The sequence below is a fragment of the Phalacrocorax carbo genome, chromosome 7 (assembly GCF_963921805.1).
Source record: "Phalacrocorax carbo chromosome 7, bPhaCar2.1, whole genome shotgun sequence".
Classification (NCBI taxonomy): Eukaryota; Metazoa; Chordata; class Aves; order Suliformes; family Phalacrocoracidae; genus Phalacrocorax; species Phalacrocorax carbo.
In genome coordinates this window covers 13,816,668-13,838,924 of record NC_087519.1, presented here as the reverse complement: position 1 = coordinate 13,838,924, position 22,257 = coordinate 13,816,668, and the positions used below count along the sequence as shown (strand labels likewise).

General features: G+C 35.0%; 1 protein-coding gene across 1 annotated transcript; it reads right to left on the bottom strand.

Annotated features, from left to right (window-relative positions):
- Positions 1-464: 464 nt before the first annotated feature.
- On the bottom strand, positions 465-17,787 carry LOC104042374 (aromatase). Its single transcript, XM_009501807.2, has 9 exons — positions 17,604-17,787; positions 15,795-15,945; positions 13,045-13,199; positions 11,270-11,446; positions 10,430-10,544; positions 8,444-8,558; positions 7,637-7,799; positions 5,989-6,230; positions 465-3,057 (listed from the first exon to the last, which is right to left on the bottom strand). The coding sequence occupies exons 1-9, from the start codon at positions 17,743-17,745 to the stop codon at positions 2,806-2,808; spliced, it is 1,512 nt and encodes a 503-aa protein (XP_009500102.1). The 5' UTR covers positions 17,746-17,787; the 3' UTR covers positions 465-2,805.
- Between the last annotated feature and the right edge of the window lie 4,470 nt (positions 17,788-22,257).

The following is a 22,257-nucleotide window of genomic DNA, read 5'->3' as shown; positions in this document are numbered from 1 at the left end:
ATTGAAAAGATTTAAACTATTTCTGTTGACATGGCAAGATTTGAAACACTGCTTCACCAACTGCAGTTCTCAAACATATGTAAATATATGAGGAGGGGAAATGGACCTTATCATGCAAATAGACTATTGCATAGCAGCCATGATAAAGATATGGAGAACGGGGCTCACATTAGCTAACAGCTCAGATTAATTAATTGGTCAGTTGTCCAAATGTGGACAAAACCTAAGTGCTGTAGAAATCTGAGGACCAGAAACACTATATACAAAGCATATCAGAAAAGAATATACTTAAAACACAAAGTGAAATAATTCTGCGGGCTTGCTTACAAAAAGTAAAAAAATGAAACTGCTTTATTTCTTCCATAGAATAATTATGGTCATCATGTTTCTGGAATTCCAGCCTACAAATTCAAAAATATATAATATATTAAAGAAATCAGAGCAGCATGCATTTTACACATATCTACATGATTTCGTATAATTATTTTAAAATTTTGAATTATAAAAGTAATGTATTAATTCCAATCTTGTCAAAAATTTCACTCAGGGAGAGACCTATAATTATGAGATGGAAAATCAGAGAGTAAATTATCACTATAAAAACATTTTTTGTGTGTGAAACAATCAGAGATGCATACTGTGTATGTATAAGATGGTAGTTTATTCCCAAGAAAAAAGAACCTTCAGTGGGTTTCAAACCACTGTGGGTTCAAACCACTATGTCACTTCATTACTTTAAAAATAGAGGTCCTAGAATCATAGCATAATTGAGGTTGGAAAATACCTTTAAAATGGTCAAGTCTAACCATGAACTCCTATTTCTGTGTCTTCAAATGCCCAAGTTTGTCTGTATTTACAGGTGGTATGGGATTACACTTCACTACTGTAATTTTTTGGGGTACCAGGAAAGTGCTACGGAGAAAGCTTTAAAAGTAACCTAGCTACAATAAATTATTCTGCTTTCAAGTTTGATTTCTTCTTTTTTTTTTTTAATTGAGAAAATTTACATGCTGTTTTGAGAAATCACCTAAATGTGCAGCTCCTCTTCTTTGTCATCAGCCCCAACCTGATCTAATTAATTACTTTGGTTGGAACACATATTTATTGGTTGGGTTTATGCAGTTTTTGTGTGCTACTGGATAGACCTTCCTTTGCCGGACCTGCACCTGAAAGTAGTGGTCTGAGGGAACAGATTATTTAATCTAATTTTAATTACATTTTCTAAGTAAGGACATAAATAATTTTTTATTTTTCCTTTTTTTTTTTTTTTTAATAGTTAAGTGACTTGGAAGGAAAAGATTAATATAAACCAATACATTGGTTGCTTGGCTCTATCAAGGCACTTTATCTGGAAACCCCCTTTCTTTGGGTTATATAGTATGGAAACTCAAGCTTACTGAAAATGGAAAGACTCTGTCAAGGAATGTTGTCATTAATCCAGGAAGGTCTTTTTCTTCTTGACCAAACCAACAACTCATCATTAGACTAGTAGAGATATCAATGACTGTCAGGATTCTGCAGATTTCAAGATAGGTCCATTTTTCAACAAGAAATGTTGGGTATTTATGTAGCTTTCCTGTTAAGGGCAAAGTATAAAACTAAGCCTAATTTATAATTAAAATAAAAATCTGTGTATGCAAAAACCCTTGAGAATGCTTTCTAGAAATCTGCTTCATACTTCAGAACTTTTCTCCTTTGCTACTACAAAACTCTGAACATTTGCCCAATGAAACTTGCATCCTACTTTGAGTAAATGAGTGAAGCCCAATTTACCTTAAAAAAAAAAAGTCTGCCTCTTGAGCCAGTATTTCTCCTCTTACTTTACTGATTCTCTTCAGTCAGTGGGCATAAAGCCCACTTGCATAAAGCAAGATGCTAAAGACCAGGTTACAGACCAGTGCTCTTTCAGGAGAAGCAATAATGGAGAATTTGAACTTCTTCACCAAACTGAGGTGAGGCAGGAAATTCCTCCAGTTAACCAGCTGAGGTGGAGCTGAGTGTTGCCCCTGTGCCATGTAATACTAGTGGTAATGTTTCATATTTGTTATCTTATTCTCATCCAGTCATTACTAACATGTTCAGAGATGCTCTGTAGCATACTCTGTAGCAGGACGCTGGGTTTTAAAAACATAGAACAGTTATCTCAACTGTCATATTACCTAGTACCCTGAAAATTACTGCCATCAGTAAAATCTGACACTGTAAGTCCTTGGTATCTGTTTAATATGACAGCAAAACATGGTAAAGAAAAGTGTTTGAATGACTTCTTGTACAAACATTTTTTTATAACTTGTATATATCCTAAGTATTTTAAATTGTTTCATAGTCTTAAAAATCAACTTCAATATTATTCATTCAGATGTTTTTAAAAACAGATAATTAGAGATTTTACAGTAGTTAAATACTGCTAGGTCCAACTTCAGGGAGGTCGGGGGGGAAAGGGGACAAACATAGTCCTGGAATTAAACATACATCAGGCAAATTCTTTTGTTGACCCCCAAACCTCTTGAACTAGCACTGTTTGAAAAGCAAGCATAGCTTTGTCTGAACCTGATGGTTTTAAAAGTAGCCAGGAATCCTGCATGTAGTGTGGCATCACCTAGCCACAAGACTATTTTGTAATTTTAGTGTCACTTTATTATGTTGAAGTTGTGGCCAGAACTTGGTTCTGCTGTTGTCATCTGAAGCTGTAGTGATTTAGGGGCAACAAAATGTTTTATTTTGTCTTTACTTAGGAATGACAGGTATTTCTTAGTGGCTGTGGCTGAGAAAGCCCTGTAACTTTAATGCTGATGCTGATCCATTTTAGTCACCCTGATTCTTGTTTGTGTTTCTTCTTGGTGTGAAAACCATCTCCAGGAAAGGCTGCCTTTCTATTGGGTGCATGGATAAGTCATTGGTTTTCTGGATGTTGTTAAGGCCTCTTCCTTTCGTTGTCTGTACTCTGCACCGTCTCAGGAGAGTCACCAGAATTGCTTTCATCATTACCATGGCAATAAACTTTCCTACGCAGCCCCGAGGGCCAAATCCAAATGGTTGAAAGTAGCGTGAAGGAACCTGCACAGAATAACATGAGGAATAAACTTTAAGACACATTTTTCTTCATAAGACAAAATTATGATGGGAACTGGTAGTAAATAGGTTCTGAAAAACTTGTGGAAAGAATCTCTGATGAGCAATGACTTCTTTCTTTACACTGAACAGCCCTCCCAAGTCAGGTCGAAATACAGAGACACCTACAGAAGGTATGCCATTTTAAATGCTAAGATAGCAGGGAGTTTAAAGTTAAGCAGTTGAACTCTGCCCATGTATTTCAGTCTGTTCGTCCTGTGAACTACAGGGATTTTAACACAAGCTGTGAAATTGAGTGAAGCTTTTGCTCTTTAATATACATTACCATGCATTAAAAACTTTTTCAATCTCATAAATATCTAAGATACAGGCTGATACCTTGTCTAAAGATAATCATAAAGCCAGAAAACTACTACAAATGTCATTAAAAAGCTAGTGTTCCTGAGAACTAGTTTGCCATAAAATTTAATGTTGAAAATTTTATTTGATATCTAATTGAGAGATAACACTTATAAAATGATTGTCTCCTCCTATCAACTAAAATGTGAAATACAGGATTCCCAGAACTGTTGAAGAATGCACAGCCAGCTTCTGCTACTTTTATTGACATTGAATCGATCAGTTATCCAAAACAGTCCCAACAGCATGAGTAGTACTGCTAATGAGGTACAAAGGTACTTGTTATGAGTAAGAAAAAGCAAGTCTGTGTGTGTATAAACATAAATAAGTAGTTTTTCTTCATCTGGGTAGCTTTCTTTTATAAAAAAAATAAGATATTAGCTGTGCTCTGACTTCCTATTTGACACAAGAATAGAGTAGAAAAGGTTGCTTTATATTAAATTACCTAGAAAAAAGTGTCATTTTTTTCTTTTTCAGACTAAGGAAAATGTTTTTGTTTAATTATTTTCAAATAAACTGATCTGTATTTTTTGAAAAATGATAGGTCAATACAAGTGTTTATGAGCAAGTACAGCAGCTGGCAGTATAGTGCAATGGCAAATGCACAGCCTGGGAAAATGGAAAAATGTTTTGATTCTAACAATGCCATCTTATCATAAATAATAGTGTGGATTGCTATTCACTTAGAGAACCAGATGAAAATTTTACCTGCTAGAATAGTTATGTGGCAAACTGAATGCATCAAGTCAGATAGAAAATGCATGGTTAAATATTTGATCAAGGGGAAGTATTTTTAGTAGCAAAGTGTACTTAGAAAATGAGCAAGAAATCAATTTTGATAGAAATACTTAGAATGAAAATAATGGGTGGCCAAATGGACACTATTCACAGTGAAGAGATATTTCAATAAACTTTATCACTTCATCTCTTCTTGAATTTTCTACAATGACTTTTTTCTTGAGCTGTTTTTAACACTGTGTGCTGAGCTTGCTATGGGTAATCAACCAGCAGTTTAGAAACGTTAACTAGGCTGTCTAGTGCTCATTTTTACCTGTGGCATACATGGTACTCCTAGACTTTTTGATAGGAAAAATGTAAAACATAGAAGTGTTTCTGGCTTGGACATTCATATCTTCCGTTTCTTTATTTTCTTAATTACTTCGGGTGTTTTACTAGTAAGCCCATTTTGGTGTATCAAAGTGGGTCATCTATTTATTTCTTTAAAACTGAAATTACTGTCTGTGGATGCTTATGTATGCAGCTGCTAATGTCTCAAAAGCGAAAGATGTTGCCAGGTAAACACATTATGTCTTAACTTTTTTAGTTAGATAAAATGATAACTATGACAGCTGTAGAAAACATTAACCCTTCAGCTTCAACCCCATTCAACCTTAGCATTTGACAAGCCACTAGAAAATATAAGAGAAAGCTTGCATACTAGGAAAATGTGTGTAGCCATGATAGTAAGATTAACATTTGCAGCTGAGATTCCCTTCACAGGACTAAGCTGATTTTGCCCTCCACACTTGCACGGCTATTTTTTCCAGAGATCTTTCTAATTCCCTCACAGAGCACTAACCAAACCTTAATATTTCCTATTTTGTGCTCTCTGTCACAGTATCTTCTGCTTCCATCTGCACTGGTTAACAGTTAAAAATGAGTTAAATTACCATAGAATCAATCTATTATTTTCTTTAAATACAGTTTTAATCTCTCCAGATGATTGTTGCTGAACAAATAGTTTTGCAAAACAGTTTGTTTATTCAGTTATCAGAAAAGCAGAGGTCTAAATGAAGGTAAATAATCTGAAGGATGATTTGCAATAGTAGGGGATTACAAGTAGGAAAAAAAAGTTCACATTGCTTTTGATATGGGACTCAGTAATGCAGACTAAAGAAAATTCTAGTTCTTTTGCAAATTTGAGTATAACTTAAATTGAAATGCTGTGCTGAACTGGGACTGAATTACTCCCCATTTGCACTATTGAGTTGGTTAAACCCTAGGATTTCCATTTAGGACTATAAAAGATGTTTGTTTTTATTTAGGAATAAAAAAAAGAGAGAGAGAATAAAATGGCTGATAGATTCTCCATGACTCAGGAGTTACTGTACTGCTTCACCTCTCCAGAGAATCTTCTTGTGGTCTCAGCTATGTGTTGTTCTGCTTGCATGGCTCTAGCTCCCTAAAGTCTCTTTATTTTGCCCAGTGTCAGAGAATATAATGGGAACTATGTTTTTCTGATAAATTACATCAGAATTTTTTAGTAAAAATTAAGGTGTCTGGGAAAACTTTGTTTTCAATATCAAAATTATTTTTAAGTAAAAGGCACTTTGATAGGAAAATATCTGCCCAGCTTTAATAATAATAATAGTAATGAGCAGGATGTACAGCCAACTAGGCACTTAGACAAAGGGAAAACAGTCTTATGGTCACAAAGTTCTTGATCAAAATAAGAGGAAGATACATTGTTAATAAATAATACCCAATTTCCTGTAAGAAATAAGATAGAAAACTTACGTTTTTCTCAAAATTTTCAAGAGAAAACTCATTTGGCTTTGGGAAGAATTCAAGCTTATGCATACGTCCAATATTGAGAATAATGTTTGTCCCCTTTTTCACAGGATAGCCATCAATCACATCATCTTGTAAAGCTTTTCGCATGATCAAGTCCACAACTGGCTGGTATCTCATGCTTTCATAAATAAAATTCTCCACAATTTTTAAGTTTGGCATGTCATCACTCTCTATATCTCTGTCACCTTGAGGAATAAAACAGATGGTGAAGGAATTGGTTATGAATTTAATAGCTTCCTCATAAAAATACCAAAAATTTTTTTGGAAGATTCTCAGTTCCTGAAATGGTAGGAAGGATCTAACAGCTTCTAAGTAGTTTTATGTAGCCTTATATATTTGGGAAATCTGGTATATTGTTCATCAGCATAAACCCTAGTTTATTAATTTATGATCTTCTTCCCTTATCATCTTCTTAACACATTATGAGTCTTTGCTCCACTTTCTTGTCAGTGACAAAACTCTGAAAGTCCTTCCCTGACTTTTGTATGACTGAGAGCAACAAGACACAATGAAGAAATCTTCTGAGAGCTGACAGCAAAAGGAATCTGGGAATAGTCTGCAGATGGGAGATAACTTTGTAGGGACCTTAAATTTTCACCCTGTGATTGAGGTTGGCTAGATGTACATCTAGGTGCTACTGTGGCCTGACTATTAGAGCTACCGTGAGTACCTTCGTTCCAGCTTGATTCCATCAGGACCAGTATCAATGCCACACCATACTGCCAGTGGGAGCTACACGCAGTTCAAGAACTACAGGCTGACCACTGCAGTGGTAGGCTTTCAAGATAAAAGACAGCTTTGCTACCGCAGTTGGCTGTTTGCTTAAGGAAAAGGCAACAACATTCTACTGCCTTAGAAATCAAGGCTGTCAGAAAGGAATAGGGAAGATAAACAAATACTCAGCTCTCATGAGAACAATAAAATAAGGTTATTGAAAGTACCTTAGAAAAAGAGTAAAGGATTTGTTATACACTTTGTAATGTGTAACTGACCAATTTTGAATAAGAGCAGATGAAACTAGTTTCTATACTAGTTCAGTGTCAGGCTTTGAATGAAGTCTAGAGAAAGGGAAGAATATAAATTGTGTTTTGAATAGTTAGTAATTAGTACTTAAAAAGGAGACCAGTTTGATATCAAAATGGATGACAGCAGTATATAATTTTAATTTTTTCTAGTCTTTCCCTTCTGCAGTCATAGTGAAACTTAGTCAGGTTCTATATATACACAGAGAAATATTGGTGATTAGAAGTACTTGAATACTTTTGCTATTTCAAGGTAAATGGAAAATAATTTCAGTGGAATTTGAAGTGAGTGCTGATTTGCACTGCTGTTGCTGAGGAGTGATATAGCGTGTTCTTTCTAATAGATCATCAATTCTGATGATTCTTGTTTGAATCTGTCTTACAAATTGCTCATCTTTCATTTGATATTCAACAAAATCTTTACATATAATGGTAGTTCATATACTTTACAGCAAATGCTTCTGTTAGAAGAAAATACTTAGAGTTTTCAGCCTTCGAAAAATCAAAATTAGATCACTGCTGAAGCAAAATTTTATTCCCACGTCACTGACTTTGCAGCTCCTGCTTACCCATAACAGTTTCAATTTCTCTCATCACCTCCTCTTCCACTGTGGGGTGCTCTGCAATCAGTATTAGCATAAAGAAGAGAGTCACAGACAGAGTATCAGGAGCAGCGATCATCATCTCCAGCACACACTGGTTCACATTCTCAGCAGTTAGATCCCCTCTGTTCTGAAAAAATTGGAAATTTTAGGGAAAATGTTGATTGTTGAACTCTGATGCCAACAAAGGTCCTATAGCAGTAGAATGGGAAGGACCTAGTATATCTGCTTTAAGCAAAAGTAAAAATATTGATAGTCTTTCTATCTCATATGCAAAATAGCGTTTAGTTTTTTGCTATGCATGAGAAAACTCATGCTTTGATGGGTGTGTATCATCTTACAGAAAAGCAAGAGTTTGCTCTTAGCTCAGGTTCTTATTGATGTATTGCCTTTCCTCATGAGTTTGTGAGCTGTCAGAGAATATACAAGATAGGATTTACATAGCATTTGAAGCCTTTGCAAACAAAAGGCAATATATCAAGATAAAATACAGGAGTTAGGGGAAGACTGGAGGACATTCAGGGATAGATGTAGAGTTTTAAGGTTGTTGTTTAATCCATAAAAAAACTCAGTCAAGCACCTGTTCCCAAAAAAGCAACTATTCAATGTTTGAGTCACCATCAGGGACTCCACAGAACCCAATAATTAGTATCCCTTTCAGATGACATGACTTTCAGATAGATATATGAAGTTTAAGCTGCAAAGCCTGTGTTGTTAGTGATAGGAGGAGGTCAGAAAAATCAGTTAGCTGTATTTTGAGTGCATTGCCAGTACCTGTGCAAAAATCAACTGGGATGCAAAATCCATGTGTTCGTCCAGCTTTTCAACAGTGGAAAGCATTTGTCGTTTCTGTTCTATCAAGATTTCCATTGCTCCTTTCAGATCCTTGCTGAAAACAGATAAAATCCAACATATTGATAAATATCTGCAGACTTTCAGTATACATTAGGATATGGTTAGAGACATAGATATTATACCAATAAAAACATCTAAGAATGATAGAAATTAAGTATTCCTAACAGTGGTTATATGGTTCTCTGCAAAAGCAGTGATACTAAGGAAAGGTATATTTTATTATTATTTCTTATTAAGTAATTGCTTGTTACTTGAAATCTTATTGTCTTTTTATAGGATAGACTGAAAAGAATGAAAATATGTCTGTATATCCTATTAATGAATAGAGTTTTTAAAGATTGATTAACATTTTGGAATAATTTGTTTATTTCCTTCTATTTTATACTGTATTTTATAAGTAATAATGTGAACTTGGAGAACATGAGGAATAATTGTTAGAAAAATGTAGGTAAATGTTAGAAAAATTGTGCTATCTTCATGGTAGAGCTGATCTAAACTTTTCATATTTAGTCAGCAATACTGTGTCAACAGTTTGCATTTCAGTGATGGAAAAAGCAAAGTCCCACAATTTTTATGATTTTATTTGGTATTTTCAATTAGCTATAGGTTTGAAGGCAATTCTTTTTTAAAAGGATTTTGAAAAGTTTTTTACCAAAATCCTCAGGCTTTCCATTTTGTTTGTTATTGTTGGGGTAGGAAATGTGACTGGGGTTTGTAGGGGTAAAAGCATTTAAAACTTAAAACCTGGTAAAGTTCTCTTTATTTATAACTTTTTAAAATGTATTAGAAATAACAAACGGTCCTTTTTGCCAACTTTATCAGAAGAGTATTGGAAGTCATCATAACCTGTGGTGGCTCTTTGCATTGCTTTAAGTCCAGCAATCTTAATCTGTAGAATATTATGAATATGTCCATTTTAATGGGATTGCTTTTGAAACATCACTATTTGTCCACAAGGGCTTTCTAGTAATAAAAAACTGGGCCAGCACAGTTAGCTATTATTAGAATCACAGAATAAAGCACTAATCAGTGCCATAATAAAACTGGCAAGCAAATGTTAGAGAAGGTAAATCTTGTGTCTAGCTCATAAGAAAGTTGTCAATTACTTTAGATGAACCTCTATCTTTCCCTTAAAGCTTTTATGTTATATAGCACTATCAAAACAATTTATTACACATGCTTCATAAGTAGTAGTTTTTCTTGCTAGATGGAATCCAAAATGAACAAACCGATTGCCAGTTCTTTTTATAGCCAGTCCTCTTTTGTCAGAAGAGAGCAAATGAGATCATAAAAATAGAAGAGGCATTTTGTATTTTAGCAAAAAGGAAGACAGCAAAATGTGTTTGTTCCTTATTCAGGAAAAAAAAAAAACAAACCCTTGAAATGAATTGTCATGCTGATCCTTGACTCAAAAATGAGTTGACTCAAAAATGCACTTTGAGGGCACCAATAAATAGAATTGTGCTCAGGGGTTAACTCTTCTGGGACAGTGACACGAATGTAGGTGGGTTTTCTTGTTTTGATGAACTGTGGCCTACTATTCGACCATCCTTGACTATGTCAAAAGTCATTTCACCCCATGTGATGGCTTTTCCTTGTCTGTTTGAACTGAACCAGTGATTTCAATTTAGTTTCATATTTGAGCTGGCATTAACTAATATTTTGGTGAGTAAACTAGGACTGAATAGACAAGGGCTTTAAATCATCCCCTGAGATCAGCCACTTGTAGCATCAGTGGCAAATCTTGTTCTGTTGCTATCTTGGGTCTGCAGATAGGGCACTTCAGCCAACCACCTTTGCAAGTTTCACAATTTATTTTCTAAAAGGCAGAGGAAAACATCAAGGAAGATCTCTTAAGAAAGAATGAATCTTATGCAAATGGTTTGTAAAACTGTTGATACTTACACTGCCTCTTCATATTTCTTGCACAGCCAAGAAATCTTAAAAAAGATGTCAGGCTTTAATAAAAGTGCTTGCCAAGCATCAAAGTAGTTCTGAATCTTAAGTACAATGGCACTTTCTGAAAATAAACATTAACAAAAAGCAGTATAAAATAAACCGCAATAGTTAAATAACACGAATGCTTCAGAGAAAATAATACTAAGGCCCTTTTCTCCACTCCGACTAAGTTCATGGGAATTTGATGAACAATTGGGTTTAATATGTGGTAGATAACATTAGGAAACATTTGTAGCATAATGTAGAAAAGGTATAGATCTTTGTAAAAACTCTTGGTAGCTAGCGAAAAGGAGACAGTGGTGTGTCAACCAGAGCCAAATGGTCTCCCACAGGAGAGCAGAAGCAGAACTCATGCAGCATACTAAAATGGGATAATTTATACATCACAATAATGTATTTCTGTCATATGGTTTTGAGGGTGAAGAAATCACAGAAGACATACATTGTGAGGTGAAATTTTCAAGGCAATCATTTAGTTTGGTGGAAAGATTTCCACTTCTTACATGTGTACGATATTGGGGTTCTACCAACTCAGTGCATAAAAATCTCTTTAAATGGGACTGTTTATTAAGGTGAGTGTGACAAGCTACATGCATTTTTTTTGTCATATAAAATCTCTTTTATAATTAAAATTACTCATAAACCAATTTCAATTCATTATATGGTGATATAAGAGTCTGTTCTTGCTCTGTTTACTGAAACAAAACTGTTGAGTGATGTCAGTGAGTTTTCCTTGGACATGCACTTTAGATCCATCACTAGGTATAAAAATAAAGCTGTTAGTACCATCCAAAGGTATCCCGAGAAAAAGCTTGTTAGATGTGTCAAGCATGATCCGTCTCATAAGATTCAACACATTGATGTTTCCTACTTCCGTGGTTACTTCCTCTAGTTTGTCCAGATGATCAATTGTTGATTCAACGCAAATTGCTATCATACGCACAAGACCAGGACCAGACAGAGCTGAAATATATGTACAAAATTATCAAAAGATTGGTTGACTTTCATACCCTATATATAACTTATCATTTGGTGATAATGGTGTCAATAAAATGTAAAACATTATCACGTGAGCGACTGGTATAAAATCATTATGAAACTTACTGATTTATCATCTTTTGAAAGAAAAATGTGAGCCTTGGGAGTTAAAATGGCAAGGAACTCAAAGCCCAAACTTTCCTTGCATCCAGCCACTTTGTGTCTCAGACACATGTTTTATGCTAGGTTCATACTGTGCTAAGGAAAGATATTTGGCATCATTTGTGCTATCATTCTGTGTGGGAAGGTATCCATATCCTCATCTGCATTACAGACACTGTGGATGTCTGGTCTCATTTATTGCATTTTAAGAATTCAAAAGCAACCAAAAGCAGTGGTCAGTTTGGTTGCTATGTAATCCAGCGGCATTTTGATAGGCTCCAGCTGGAATGGATTCAGACAATTTTTGAATGACTTTGGAAATCTTGCACTAAGTAGTCCATTTAAATTACTTTTCCAGACAAGAATTGCTGTAATTGCCTCAAGGACATTAATTTATCAAATATATGTTGAGAAAGATTGTATGTTTGTAGTTGAGAAGAGAGGAAGTCTGTTTTGTAAATAGGGAGAACTGGTGGTTCTAGGAATAAGTAGAAAAATAAAATATTTTTTTTCTCTGCCATCTTCAACCAGTACAATAGTGCTGATATTTTTCAATAGCAAAATCATGTAGGAAAGGCCCAAATGTCATATAAGAGCACAGATATATCAACAAAATAATATAGAAAATTTAAATCAATACATAATTAATTTCTTTTAGGTGCTGTGTTACTTTCATTTTCAGATTCTGGAATCACTGTCATAAACTACTGCAGTCTCAGCTGGTAAGGATATTTTCTGAATTGTGGAGCTGCAGAACAAGAAGTCTGGCAGTTTTGTAATGAAGGCTGTAAGACCATTGGAAGAGCTAATTCTAATGATATGCAAATACTGAAAATTTTTAATTTGCGGAAAGAAGGTGAATCAAAAAATTGCAGACTTTTAAAAGTTACACTGGAGTTTATTTATGTAATTTCCTATTTGATTTTAACCAGTGATATTAATTGCTTCAATCTTTTTCTCTGTTACTACATTGATTCTTAGCATATTAAAGGAATTTATAAATGACTCCACTGTGCAGATGTTCTAAATTAGTTTTGAAGCTAAAGCACTTCCATCCCCCCATTAGAATAAGACAGAAATGTCTCTGAACTCAGTGGAGGTTGGGGTAGGAACATTTATGGAAGTGCAGGTCGAGCTAATATAAGTGCTGGACTTGAAGCATAAAATCATTTAAAAACGTGGCTTGTGGGCATCATTTAGTTTTTTTTTATTTGGATGAGATTAAGAATCTGCAGAACTACTTCAGGACCATTTCAAATAGCATATCTAGCAGAAAAACTGTGAAAGAACATGTGCAATAAAATATTTCTATGGGATATATAAAGAGAACAGATTAATTTAAGTATGCAAAGGACAAACAGCATTTCACGAAAGATAGACTGTCTGCTACAGTAATGCAATGTATTTGCACACTGATTTACCTTTAGTGAAAAAGGGTCGAATTTCTTTCCAGTGTGCTGGGTTGTTATTAAATATGATCCCATTTTCATACATGCCAATGCACTGTAATCCAAGCTTGCTCCCAAATCGAGAAACATAATGCCAATGTTTCATTACATGGAACACACTTGAGGATCTGGGAAAGAAAAAGGGAGAAAAAAGCCAAAAACAAAAGTACTTTTTCATAGATTGTACGTAGAATTTTTATTCTGACATTTTATAGTTGCTCTGAAGTGCTCACTTGCATTCTTAATTTAGCAGGAAGTACAATGCTTGACATTAAACGTTGTTCCTTTTACATTATTAAAAAACTTGATGATAAATGCCTTCAGAACATATATTAGAGCAATAAGGTATTCTGTTCAGATTTAAAACTATTTTTCAGTTAAAATGCAAATGGTTACCAAAAGATTTTAATCTGAATAGTGTGTATACATGGAAACATGGAGGCATATGATACACTCGGACAATGACCAATGTCAGATATTTCAGAAGATGAGGTGTAAAATATTTGACAATTGATATTTTCATCATGACGTCTATTAAATTCCAGCTATGCTGTAGCTATTTGGTTGTTCCCACACACATACGGAAAGCATAAATATACGTGCATCATTTAAATATGCAGCATCATAATATGATATGTGTAGGATAAATATTCCTAAATAGAAATTTAGGGGAATCCATGATATATGTCATTCTTTTTACAGTTGATAAGGTTTATGTACACATGCTGGCAAAGAGGTTGTGGCCAGCGTTACTGCTTTAAGGTACAAATTCCTTTAGAGGGAGCTAGCATTTTAGAAATGCTGACATGATGAAAATCTGATCAAATGAAATCCAACAAAAAGAAAGAAAATCAGAAGAGAGATTGAAATGAGACAGTACGCTACTTTCTTTACCATGTAACATACTCTGTGGACCAAATCCCAGACTTCTTACATGGGTTACTTAATTTTTTCAGTCAGGCAAAGTAAATGGGACTTTTGCTATTGGCTTTGGCAGTGCTGGGTTTTCACCATAGTTTTGCATGACCAGAGGTAAAGTTAACAGTGAGTTGCTATATGGTACAAAGAGACAAACATGGATTAAGGACTGGGGTAAAAACAGGGAGGAGTGTGTCTGCAGGTCCAACCTTCCAAGGAAATCAGCATATTCTCTCTTTCCTACACTTCCCTACATCTACCCTCTCTTCTAATTTCCTTAAAGGTTTTTTTTTTTGCACATCAAGGCACATCATCTGTATTTTCATGAACATGAAAAGATGGTGTTGAATTATGACAGCTGTTCCCATTAATGGAAAGGTATAGGGGGCTCATTTTGCCTCGTTCCATTCCACACATCTATGCAGGAGACATGCAATAATGCTTTAAGAAAGGATTTTGACATATGACCTTGTGTGAAGAGATTTTTATGAAACTATTTAATTAAGTCCTCCAAAAGAAAATATCTGCTGTAGCCTAGACTGCAGGTAGTTCTCTCTGTGCACTAGCATCTCAGTATGATTAGATTTGATGGTAAATATTCAGCTGACATTGGTGGAAATAGTATACTTTTACAGAATTCAGGTTATGTTTAGTTTTGCAGTGAATTTATGGTTCACCTAAAACTTAGTTCTGCATTACTGTTGTGTTTTTGTTTGTTTGTTTTTTGAAAAAGAGTTAAGTACTAGTGCACTATGTACTGTCAATGCTTTTAAGCAAAATATATTTCTGAGGAAAAGTGATGTATTGACTGTAAAGTCTGATGTATCTGTCGCATTGTTTATCATTACTCCTGATTTCTTTCTCATGAATTGGTAGTACAGAAAGTGGAAGACAGCAATAAAAGCTCTTAGCATTTTACATTATCAAAACATTATAGCACACTAGTTGATATTTACACCTATGTAGGATAGGAATGTAAATAGTTTTCCTGTCATGATTACCTGTTTTTAAAGAGGCAAAACCAGAGAGGGATGAAGCTGACTTGCTTTCCATGGCAAATCCTGTGATAATCCTCTATACTATGTTGCCTTTCAAAAGCTTTTACATAATGAAAGCTGAGTACGGGTTGATTGATATTGCTGCTAAAAAGGTTGTGATTCTTTATGGATTACACATGGTAAATGTTTTACTACTTTTTTTTTTTTTTAATGGCATAACTCATAAGCATCCAGAAGATCCAATGTAAGAAGAAAGAAACCATCCACGGGAGCTAATAAAATGATAGACTGCAGTTTAACATTACGTTTAATACTGTGTATTATGGAAATCTATGAGTAATCCCATTAACTGGAGTGGAATTACTCATAGTCCTATAACACTGCATTTGCTTAATTAACTTGCTGAATTGGAGCCATAATCTTCAAGCATTACTCCCATTTTAAGGAGAAATTTAGGAACAGAGTAAACTAAAATTTGGCTTAATCCTGTACTGCAGTTGGTCTAGGTTCCTCATATTGAATGGAATAGTAAAAGAGATGGTAAACATTTCTTAGGATTGAACCACAGTGCTTAATCTTCCTTTCCACAAACAAACTGAGAGAATTCACATAGACTTCAATAGCAGCATCTTTAAAGAAACAAAAGACAGAAAAAGGTCTGTGAACAGCAGGAACTAGAAGTTTTTTGTTAGGATAACTTTTGAAAATAATAACTTCAATTCTACTTAAAAAAAAAAAGTAGCTAAGAGGTTGTAAAAATATGAAAAAAGCTCTCTGTATTATTAAGGATAGAAAATAAGGATTTACTTGCTAATTATAAATGTTTCTTCACCGCTGATCCAAACTCTCACAAATTCTCCATATGTCTTATTGTAGTAGTTGCAGGCGTTACCTACTCCCATCCAAAGAAATCTCCAATGTGAAATGAGGGGACCAATTCCCATACAATATCCTGGCCCTAAGAAATAGGGTGAGAAAAGTTTGGTCTCAGCAATGGTCACTGACAAGAATATACCTCTGAACATCGTCCTTTTGAAATGAGTTTTTTAACATGGCAGTCAAGGTCTGTACTAGGTTGTTCACATACACAGTCCCGTTCTGAAGTTCTGTCTTAGAGAAACTTGCACCTACGTTGTGGAAATCTCACTTAATAAATATGGAAGCCTATAGTCATTTCAGTGTGCATATAACTAATGACATTCATTACTTCTTTGTACAACTTCACATTGCTGCTTTGAGATTGCTTAACAATGCCTAGATATCAGAAAGAAGAAATGATCTAGAACAAATGCATATGGTTTGTTAAAATCACAAATTAATAAATCCTTTGAGTGATTTTTGTGTTGAAGTGTCATAGTAACACCTACAAATGTCAATATCCTTTTCATGTAATTGAATGTAATTTATTACATTTCTCTTAAATTCATTAAAACTAGAGTGAGAAAACAGATATTTGAAGGAAAAAGTACTGCTGTGAACTTACGAAAACATGCTTAAGTAGGAACTAAGAATGTATTAACATTCTTAACGAAGTTCTCAACTAAATCCTTCTGCTGTAACTCAGCACCAAACTTCCCCCTTACAACAAAAAGGAGAAAGTGGAGACAGCGTGAGAAAATTTGCCTTTAATTACTTTTAAAAGGAAGTTTCCTTCTTAAGGGAAAGCTTAATTCGCCCCTTTTGTCTGTAAAACATAAATCTAACTCCATAAAACAAAGCAAATTAAGTACTTACAAAACTTTTATATACTGTTTAAAAATGTAAAAGTTGCTTATGGCTCCACCTTTTACTAATAGAAACTGCAAGAACCCAGAGTACTTAAATACCTATAAACTTAAAGCATAATAATTTAGTTCTACCTTCACCTTGATCCATTCAAGCATTCAAATAGAATGCATCATCTTCTGTGAATATTTTCCCGTTACCTAACTTTTGAAGGGTTTTGGCATATTGAAGGGCATTTGGCAAGGACCTTTTTTCAGAATTTCATTCAGGTGCCACTGTATTGGTTTAGGATTATTCCTGTCAAATACCTTTGTGAGATGTGTACACTGTTCTCATTCATGCGTTGCAGCTAATGAAACATAGCCTGAATCAGTAACATCTACCATAAGCCCCCGAAACATTACAGAAAGGGCCCTCTGAAAGGGAAACCATTTAATGTTCTGTTCTGGAGGGTCTTCAGTGCCAAACATGGAGAAAAAAAAATTATAATCTACTAAAATCTGAATAATTTCCTAGGTAATAGTTTGTTTCTAGTAAAGACAATTTAGAAAGCTTTGAACTTAAAACATGAAAAAGCAGTTTATAATGCACATGAAATATGAACATCTAGAGTTTGTAAAATGGTATATCTTTCTGGCATATACATAATAAAGCAGAGAAAAAAATGTCATATATTTATATAGCTAAACCAGGTTTATTATGGAAATTCTGAGATTAAATAGAGCCTGATTTCTTTTATCAGTTATTTTAAAAAGCTGTACTATTTAAACTGACTTTTAGTAAATTTTGTTGGCATACAATCATTATTCAGCATTACTTTCTCACTTAAATTTGATAAACAAACAAACCTCTGTCAGCTTTTAGGTGATACTATAGCTAAAGTTAATTTACCTGGTATTGATGAAGTTTCTTCATGATTCCATATTAGAAGCAGAAAGCACATGAGAATGAGTATGGGCACTGTGGCCACTGGTATCGTATCTGGTACTAGGCTAGTGATGTAGTGTGTTGGATTCAGAGTTTCCAGTACCATCTTTTCCAAGAGATTCTGCTTTGCTTTAGAGAGAGAGAAATGGGTAAGCGGCAGAGTTTTTCAAAGCTCAAAAATATATTCAGTCAGTACCTCTCAACCCCTTTGTAGGTCTTGTAAATGAGCAAATTAGCTCCTGAGGTAGCTTTATTTTATAATGAGAGTGACTGCCTGGACTGCTTGCCAGGACAAGCTACATCACAAGTCGAAACAGACATGCAGCAGACACTCTTTTTGCTTGGAACTAACAAAGCTTTTCTGACCTTGATATTGAAGCATAGTTTTGGATACTTTGGCTGACAGACCTCTTATCTCTGATATTGACTTGGCTGGCACATACTGAGGTTTACTCCTTGCAAATTTCTAACCAAAACACAAGAAGTTAAACTTTCAGCACATGTGGAAGCATTGAATGAGTTCACTTGCAAGCTTTTATCTCTGTTACTTAGCCTTTTTCCTTCCTGCATGCCTGTAATGCCAGAGACCTTGAATTTCCAGAATAACTATGTTCGTTTTTCATGATTCAGATAGAGTGTGCCCCAGGTTTTTGTTTGAAACAATGTATTATGTGTTTAGGTTGTTTGTTTAGGTTGTTTTGGGTTTGTTTGTTTTATTTTTTTAATTCTTGTCAACCTTTGAGTGTAATATAATGTATTGCATTTCTTTATGGTTCTTCTGCTAAATACTTTGGAAAATATAGTGTATGCCATACCAAACAAGATCATGGGTTGTCTGATACCATAATTTTCCTCAGGCAGTAACCAGCACTTGGCACAGGAAAGAAAACCCAAGCAAATGGACAGGTCTGTTTTGCACAGGGGGAGTAGAAGGATTGCTTTGTCTTTGACTTTAAGTTATAAAATACAAGGGATGATTGTACCTGAGAAGAAAGATGATGTTCTATGAGTGAGAACTCACATAACCACAGAAAGATACTGCTTGCATCTGCACAGTAATTTATTAATAAAACACTTTCTTCATCCTGCTCTGGCAATAATTAAGAATAAATTTGCTTTGCTCCTTCCTGTGACTGTATTTCAAAAATGAAGGATATCTTTTCTTAATAGGAAACTTTTTGTTACTGTTTTACTTTAAGCAAGTGCTTTCTTGTTTGTCTTGTGCTTTGGTCTCACATTGCAGAAGAAAGTATAGCTTACTTTGTAGTAACTGTCAGTGATATAATTATATTAAACTAAGGCAAGAATGTGATAGATGCTTTCTAGATAGTAAGAAGATTGGTGTTTACAGTCGAAGTAGAAAATGTATAGAGTACAGGCAGAGCCCTGGGGCAGGGAGCAAACAGTGGCTCACAACCTTGCAGGTGCATGCAATGCTCTGGTGTTTTGGATGATTGCTATGCAAGGCTTCCGGTATTGTTGTGATCCAAAATGACCAGGACAGAATATGCCATGTGACCTTCTAGAAACATGCGTGCTATTCCAATAGCTAGCAGTACACCTCTTATGAGAGTGTCCATGTACATAGCACATCTTGTACACATTCAGCTGTTGTACTGTCTTGAATGTAATGAAAAATGTTTTTGTAATCACAAGCATTTTTTATCTTGTAATGGTATTTTATTAGTGTCACTAATGTACTGTTGCACACTAATGATGTTTGTTTAGTACAAGTAACAATGCTAGCTTTAAATTTCCTTGAGTACTATTTTACCACAATATTACCACAATAAAAGCATGCCTACATGTTTTTGTAAATACTTTTATTAGTTTCAGTCCCTTTCACTATATGAGCGTACATTATAGAAGGAAATAACTACACTTAAGGCATATAGTTTCACTTTTTTGTTGCTTTGTTTCTGAATCTGGATGGACTTAATCTTTGTACTCCATTGCTACAGATAGGCTCTGATATTCATTGTTTTTTGTTGTTTTTTTTTTTTTAATTTCTGAGACATTCTGGTGTGTCTGTACAGTAGTTTCTCTGCCTCATATTCCCTATGAACAGAAGTATGTAGGTGGTTATGCATTTGGGTGGTATGATGGGATTTTTTGTTGTTGTTGTCGGTTGTTTTTTGTTATTTTTTTTTAATTGCAAAAGCGTGCTGGACCACAAAAAATTCACCTTAAAAATATTTCAGCTGAACTGTTTGTCCTGCTTGTACCTATTGTATTTTTTAAGAGTTGTCCACAAGGTCAATTACTTCTAATAAAAACTCAGCCAAGTAGATTTTGATAGTAAGTAGTCACTGAATAGACTGAAGAAGTTCAGAAATGGAACAACGCTAGAGTGCCCATTGTGCACGAAGGAAGCTGTCACTATTCTTGCTCATTTTGTCTTGAAATCTTCTATAGGTAACTTTCCTTTCCTTGCAACTGGTTGAGGTATGTGTCTGATCAGAGGGATTTGTTGGTTCTGATTGTTACTTACGTGGCAGAGGGGGGACGGGGATGGGGCAAAAAAGCTTTTAAAATCAAATAGTGGGAGGAAAGAGACTTATAATAAGGAAGTGCTTTTGTGACAAAGCAGATGGATGTGCACAGGCTGCCTGACCTGACAACAATTGTGGATCTTAACCTCTGAGAAGTCATCTGCCAGCAGAGGGCCCTTTACATTACTGATCTTTTAAGTCCTGACCGTAAAGCATTGTGGGAAAATTTTAGGTTCTGTTGCACGTTTTCTTGCAAAAGGTGATATGATGAATGATGACAGGATCCACAGTAAAGAAAAAAGTGCATGTATATAAAGGACCAATGTGTTGATCCTTCTTCTTCCAGCTAGAGCTTTGTACTTAAAACTATGTCAGTAAAAGAGCAAGTTATGTATCATTGGAATATTGGAATATATGTATCATTGGAATTGGAGCAGAATATTTCTGATAATTTTGAGAAGGAGCTCATAAAACTGCCTGAAAACTCTTGAAGAACCATTCTTGAGTGCTGGAATTCTTTCCTTTGTAGTGGTTCATCTGTCAGAAGGGACATGGAGTAAAAAGTCTGCTACTTGTTATAAATCCTCAAAGGTTATTGACCAATACTAGCAGCATCTGCTTTAGTTAGGTTTAACTAAACAGTTTGGAAAAATAATATTTTAAATAGACTGATTTCATACAAAAATAAATCTGTTGGCTTATATGATCCCAGTCAGACTTTATTTTTCCAGATAAAATGTTGTAGCCTTCCTCTGTTTCTAGAAGCTGATCCTACATATTGCCTGTTTTCACTCAATTAAGATTGACGGTTTCATGCAGACTGTAAAGGTTCAGCCTTCTACATGTAAGTATGCAGATAGCTTTTGTTGTGTGTTTCACAACTAGAAGGCTAATGTCTAGCTAGGTAAGTAGTAGATTTCTTGTATTTATTCTGTGGATGTTGCCTGAACATGCAGTAGTCCAAGACGGTGGCTCATGGCATCTGCACCGGTCTTTTAGTTTGTATCAGGGGTAGGCTTTGATAGCAAACCTTCAGATTATTCCCATTCCTGTGCATATCACAGAGAAATCTCAGAGCGTGCAAACTGGGGTCTTTCTGGATGAAAATAAATCAGGTAATGTACTCCCAAAGCTGTGTCTCATGCACACCAGCTTTTAATGGGCATTCAAATAATAAAACCAGTTCAGATCTATATTGAAAAAACTCCCACGAAATATGTATAGTGTAGGGTGTGGATCATTGCCAACTATTTTGTTTTACAGAGCTGCTCCCATTGTACCAGTGTTTGCCAATGTTGATATAGCCTAAAAGGAACACAGTACCTTTTGACAAATAAAATAGTTGTTTTTAATTAGTTTTAGGCATGTAACTCACTCTCTGTATTGGGATTATAGCACTTAACACAGGATGAGGACTGTTTCTGACTCTTAACTGCACATTGGACCTCTTTAATAGAGCTTGTGCTGAAGGAGTTCCATACAGCTATTTTAACATTGCCTTCAAATTGTGGATTTTATTGCAAAGTCAGAAATTATTTTCCCAGCTGTTGAATAAGAAGTCATACGCAGAACTACTGTAAAGTTAGTTGCATTTGTGTGAAACCTATCGTAAGAACCACTAAAAAGCATCTACCTTTCTGTTACATGGTTACATTCCTTGTAAAGAATTAATTAATTTGAAGTAGATAATTGTCACCAGGAGTACGGCATATGTCACATAAACCTTGGTACTGGGATTGTCTAGTTCCCTTGAAAGTCTGTAGGGTTTAAAGTTGAGAACACATCAAAAGACTTACCACCTTGGGGCCTGTCATTCCAGGTCATCTACTGAGATATCTTTTGGGTTAAATCAGAAGTTGTCATGTATCAAATAGGGATTCATTGACACACACATTTAGGTGTCATGAAGGAGCCATTTGAAGCCACTGTACGAGCTTGGAGCTGTAATTTCTGCAAGGTGATAGTCAAACAGGTATCCTACAGGCTGCTCTTCTCCTTGTGATTTATGTAAAAGATTTTTCTGGTACAATGGAGCTGTAAGTCGTGTCTTTAACCATTCCAAAGAAGTTACTGGATCCTTTTAGTGATCCTTAATGCTGAAGATCTGATGCTGCTGACAGAACCAA